The sequence below is a fragment of the Priapulus caudatus genome, unplaced genomic scaffold, assembly GCF_000485595.1.
Source record: "Priapulus caudatus unplaced genomic scaffold, Priapulus_caudatus-5.0.1 Scaffold529, whole genome shotgun sequence".
Lineage (NCBI taxonomy): Eukaryota > Metazoa > Priapulida > Priapulimorpha > Priapulimorphida > Priapulidae > Priapulus > Priapulus caudatus.
Genome location: NW_014577590.1, coordinates 70,330 through 76,603, shown reverse-complemented (window position 1 = coordinate 76,603; position 6,274 = coordinate 70,330). Strand labels below are relative to the sequence as shown.

General features: G+C 50.1%; 1 protein-coding gene across 1 annotated transcript in view; it reads right to left on the bottom strand.

Moving 5' to 3' along the window:
• The window catches only part of LOC106811338 (nuclear hormone receptor FTZ-F1-like), a gene marked incomplete at its 3' end in the record, with an annotated part of 26,550 nt that overhangs the window by 4,357 nt on the left and 15,919 nt on the right, over positions 1 to 6,274 (bottom strand). Inside the window, exon 8 of the mRNA XM_014814920.1 lies at positions 5,748 to 6,006. Within this exon, the coding sequence (XP_014670406.1) occupies positions 5,748 to 6,006 (259 nt within the window). The remainder of the gene's footprint in view (positions 1 to 5,747; positions 6,007 to 6,274) is intronic.

Here is a 6,274-nt window from a genome sequence, read left to right as displayed (position 1 = left end):
CCAGTTTTCTATGCGACCAACTTTACTGTGATAGATTTTCCAACCATGAAATTGAATAAGTGTTTACGAAAACCTTCTATACATTGTGATAGCAAATGTAAACAATGTAACAATGTAAAGTTGTAAACAGTACAAACGTTCTCTATATAACTGCTTTATATAGAGTGATAGGGTTCATTGAGTATAATAACCACTTCCGCTTATATTATTGAGTAAAACAAATGTTTTTTTATGGAAAATTACGCCAAAAATACTACTTGTCTACCGACCGTGAACCAAAACAAACATTTACGAGTGGAGATTGTTCACTTGTATTGGATGTTTTGAGGAGTCACAACGCTCCCCCATGTTAAATACACTAGTCGCCAGCCAGTCTGTGCAGGTGCCATGAATAAATTTATAACGGTCGTCGTTTTTCATCCGAGATATATTTTTTCATGGGTTACCATCGATATTATGCAGAAATTACTGTGACTGTACCAATAATGGGCGTATGAATCTTGAATTTGGTTTGTTGATCGACTCCTCATCCAATCAGCCAGCCCTGTGCATCAAACTATGACGTTCGAGGTTATCTTAAGTTTTCTCGATAGCTGAGATGCGCTTATTCTGGTCAACGCTATTCTCATATCACTAACATTAGCTCGTAAGGGCCTATCTTAGCCAGCTACATTGAGTCGGTAAGGGCTATCCTTCAGCACTCAACCCACTTAACTTGTACGATGTTTCTGCCAATAGCTCAGTCTGACCTCTGAAGTGCCAAGACCTCCACTGAGACAAATGTGCGCACGCCACGCAGCAGAGAGAGAGAGAGAGAGAGAGAGAGAGGAGAGAGAGAGAGGGGAGCTAGAGACCCGGCGGGCACCTCAGAGAAAAGAGGAGGAGTGAGAGAGTTTGCCAGTCATTGGTCCTAACTATAGCATGTGTTTCTGTTTCGATGTCGCTGTACTCGAGTTTGCCTAACACTCACAATGAGGCGTGGACGTGATGGGCAGTGAATATGCCAAGGCCTTTACTTTTACCGACGAGATGTGATATAGATGCAACGCCGTCATGGCGGTCTGTGTTGCACATACGAGCAATGATCGATAGATGCACACACTGACAACGCAACGTAGGACGTGTGGTGGCTGCGCGGTAACCACCCAGCGCTCCATCACTGCCGCGTCTTGCATCAAGAGGCGGGACAGACCAAGTCACTTTGCTTGCTCTCTCTCTCCTGCACCACGCCACCCGAACACTGCCGCCCCTCACACGCGCGCACGCTCGACGTGCCCCGGGACGGCGAGCCCCGAGTTGACTCCGTGGGTGCCGGCCCGCTCCCGTGGTGGTGCTATCTTCCAGTCCCTCGCTGCCCGTGGTCCTTGGTACTCGTAAACATCGCCACGACCATGCACCTCCTGCCGGTGCGTGCCGCGACCACTCTCTCACTCGTCGAGCGCCTCCTTGGTGGCCTGGCCAATCTCACACCTCCGACGCGCGCTTCCTGGTGGCTTGCAATCTCTCCATCGCCGCCGCCTCCTGGCGCTGCTGCAATCTCCTCAGTCGTCCGGCGCATCCTGGTGCCCGATCTCTCGCGCCCAGCGCCTCTGGGTGGCTGGCCCACATCTTCCATTGCCAGCCGCCTTCCTGGCTCCGGCCCCCCAATCTCTCCCCATCCCTCGGCGCCTCCCTCGGTGGCCGCCAATCCTCTCATCGGTCGGCGCCCTCCTGGCTGGCCGATTCCTCTCCATTGCCAGCGCGCCTGTGGGGCTGCAATCTCTCGTCACATCCGCCTCCTGCGTGGCCGCTGTCTGCTGGTCGCAGCGCCTCCCCTGCGTGGCCGTGTCTGCTCGTCGCACCCGCCTCCTGGCGTGGCCGTGTCTGCTCATCGCCAGCGCCTCCTGGTGGCCGTATCTCTCGTCGCCAGCGCCTCCTGGTGGCAGTGTCTGCGTGTCGCCGCTGCACCCTCAGAGCCGCACCCGTTTGGCGTGACAGCATCTCATCGAGCACAGGGTTCTGGGTCCGGAGCCGCCCGCCACTGAGCGTGCCTTGAAGCTGAAGGAACCCCTCGCCCTCGCCGCGGAACTTGCTTGCAGCCTAGCCGCAGCTGCCGGCAGACGCCCCAGCACCCCATCCTGTCGAAAGGCGGCTCGCTCTCGACCTGGGTGCTGGATGGAAGGCTCTTCGCCAGTACTCCACGCACGTCGCTCAGTCTTGAACTTCTCCTGCCGCCGCTCTCCACCACCTTCGGCCGGTTGGTAGCAGCGCCCCGACACGTCTGCAAGACAGAGGGGCAGAGCGTGCATTGAGATTGACCGATGTAACGTGATGTGACGGTAAACGTGAATCGTGTGATCCCGCTTAACGTTAATGTGACGTGATGTGACGCGATGTGAGTAACGTAAGTTGATCGATGGCTGATCGTAACGGTAATGTGACATGGATGTGACCGACTTGTGACGTAACGTCAATGGCTGATTCCGAATGTACGTAACGTCAATGTGACCGTAATGGAACCCGATGTGGACGGTAATGTGACCGTATCGTAATGTGACCCCATCTGGAACGCTAATGCTGAGCGTAATCGTAATGTGACCGATGTGACGTAATGTGTCACGGCCCCTATCGTAATGTGACCCGATTGACGTAATGTGACCTATCGTAATGTGACCCGATGTGACGTATGTGACGCTAATGGTAATGCTCGACCCGAGTTGACGTAACGTGAATGTGACCAGATGTGAGTAATGTGACCTATCGTAATGGACCCGAGCTGAGTAATGTGACGTAAAGTGTCACTCGTGACCCGAGTGACGCTAATGTGACGTAACGCTGATCGTGACCAGATGTGACGGTAATGTGACGTGAACGTAATGTGACCTTGATCGTGACGTGGACTGTGACGTAACGTAATGTACCCGCAGGTGTGGACGTGATGTGACGTAACGAATGTGACCCCGATGTGACGTGATGTGAGTAACGTAATGTGACCCGATGGACGTTAATGCTGATCGTAACGTACATGTCGGACCCGACTGTGACGTGAGTACGGAACGTAATGTTGACGTGATGTGACGATAACTCGGACGTAACGTAACTGCTGACGTGATGTGACCGATGCTGACGCTAAGTGACGTGATGCTGACCCGATGCCTCACCCCCGTTTTTTTTCCTTTTCTTATCGTGACGAATGTGACGCTAACGTAATGTCGACGTGATGTGACCCCGATGTGACGTCAAATGTGACGTGATGCTGACTACGTAATGTGGACCCGATGTGACGTAATTGACGCTAACGTAATGTGACCGATGCTGACGTAATGATGTGACGTAACGTAATGTGACGATGTGACGTAATGCTGAGCGTAACGTAATGGTGACCCGATGTGACGATAATGTGAGCGTAACGTAATCGTAACCGCGCGACTGTGACGTACTGCTGACCGCTAACGTTAAAGTGTGACCCGACTGGTGACGTGATGTGGACGTAAATAATCTAACCCCGATGTGACGTAATGCTGACGGAAGTTAATGTTGACGTGATGTGACCCAATGTGACGTAAGGTGACGTAACGTAAGTGACCCGATGTGACGTGATGTGACGTCAACATAATGTAACCCGATGGTGACGTGATGCTTGACAAAACGTAATGTGACGATAACGTAATGTGACGTGATGTGACGTATATGTAATAGTGACCCGATGTGACGTAATGTTACGTAAGCGTAATGCTGACGCTAACGTTAATGTGACGTAATGGTTACGTAACGTAATGCTGGACGTAATGTAAATGTGACGTGATGTGACGTAAACGTAATTGTGACGTAACGTTAATGTGTGGACCGATGTGACGTAATGTGACCCGTAACCGTAATGTGACCGTTAATCGTGTGACGTAATGTGACGTAACGCTAAGTGACGTGATGTGTGACGATAATGTGACGTGAGGTGACGTAACGTAATGTGACCCGATGCACCGGTACGTAAATGTTGACGTACGTAATGTGAGCGATTTGACGTACATGCTGACGTATGTGACGAGTAACGAATTGACGTAAGCGTAATGTGCACGTAATGTGACGTGACTGTGACGTGCATGTGACGTAACGTAATGTGACCCGATGTGAGTAATGCTGACGTAACGTATAATTGACGGTGATTGTGACCCGATGTGACGTAAGTGACGTAACGTAATGTGACCGATGTGACGTGATGTGACGTAACGTTAATGTGACCGTAACGTAATGTGACCCAATGTGACCGTAATGTGACGTAATGCTGACGGTAACGTACATGTGACGTTTGATGTGACGTGATGTGACGGTAACGTAAAGTGACCCGATGTGACCACGACTGTGACGTATATGTGACGTGACTTGTAGACCCCGATGTGACGTGAGTGCACGTAATGCTTGACGTAACTGTGACGCTAACGTAATGTGACGTGACTGTGACGTAATGTGACAGTAACGTAATGTGAACGTATGCTTGACGTAAATGTGAGCGTAGCGTAATGTGACCCGATGCTGACGTATGCTGACGTAACGCTAATGTAGACCCGATGTGGGACGTAATGTGACGTAATTGACGAACGCTAATGTGACGTACGTAATGTGACCCATGTGACGTAATGGGACGTAACGTAATGTGACCCGATGTGACGTGATGCTGAGCGTAACGTAATGGACCTGATGTGACGTAATGTACTGATGGGTAAACGTAATTGTCGCACGATATGTGGACGTAATGTGACGTAACGCTAATTGTGACCCCCGATGGTGACGTGGAGTGACGTAACGGTAATGCTGGACGTGAGTGTGACGTGCATGTGACGTAACGTGAATGTTGACCCCGATTGTGGAGTCGTATGTTGACGTAACGTAATGTGACCCGACTGTGGACGTAATGTGACGTAACGTAATGTGACCCGATGTGACGTAATGTGACGTAACGTAATGTGACCCGATGTGACGTAATGTGACGTAACGTAATGTGACCCGATGTGACGTTGAGTGACCGGGTTGGCCGCCATGTTTGTTTATTGCGACCGTTTTCGATGGGCGAGAAGCGCAGACGACTACTGCGCATGCTGCACATGCGCCTTTGCAAAACAAGAGGCGCCTGCACGCATGCGCACTTAGGAGCGTCAAGTTTCGGGCGAGCGTCCAAACTCTACGGTACAGTAAACGGCATTCGCCCCTGGGGCGACACATCACGCCATCTACCGATGAAAATGTTATTCACACAAGTAACCGCTTGACTCTGAGTCATGATGAGTGTGTGGCGAATCACAGATAGCTTCCTGACAGTTACTTTGGCTTAAGGGTATTTCTCGCAAGTGAATTATTTAATCGGACACAAGTGGGAGTATTCCATGCTAATGCAGCCCGTACAACACATAAGCATGCGAGATGCTCAAACTTCTGCCCAAACCAACCCAACTAGACATGTACTTAGATGCACGTGCGCATGCAAACGTTATATGCCTACACCCATTCCACGAGGAGGAAACGCAATCAACTTAATTACGTTGAGGAACGTAATTGTCAGCTACAACATGAATGGCTGTGCTCTCTCTCTCTCCCTCCCCTCTCCCTTGTCTCCTCTCACGCTCACGATTGCTCGCTCACTCTCTGATGCTCTTTCCTCTCTCTTGCTTGATCGCTCACTCTATTAACCACTGTTTCCTCTTTTACTATCACATCTCGCTCTTTCTTTCTCCCCCCGTCCCTCCCCTTATCTCTCGCCCTCACACACTGCTCACCTGGATTCATAAGAATAAGGAACTTAAGGCAGATGTAGTCATTGCGGTCAAACTTCAGCTGACGCAGCTTCCTGAAGAGCTCCTCTAGCCGGTCAGCCATGTTTGTGAAACCAAACAGGCACATGTTTGCCAGGCTGAACTTCTGACCGTTGGGCAGCCGAGTCTCGTCCGGCAGGCCGTTGGCACTGTGTTGGTAGATGTGGTCCAGCATGAGCATCTCAGACCAGGAGACGTGCAGCAGCTTCATCTGGTCGTCGACCTGAGAGAGCAGATTACGCCAACGTTAACGAGACCGCACATGTGTCGTATTTAAAAGCATTTGTAAATTTTACGGTAAATGGGCTTCTACATTTCGCAGTTTACGATAGGAACCACATCTAAATACTATATCTCAATATGCACTAAGTCTTGATTGTGAATTTATATGTAATAGCTAGGATCCCGAACATACAAACGTAAGTTAAGTATAAAGTTGTGTACCAAAGTATACCTACATATCAAATATATAATAATATATAAAGTATATA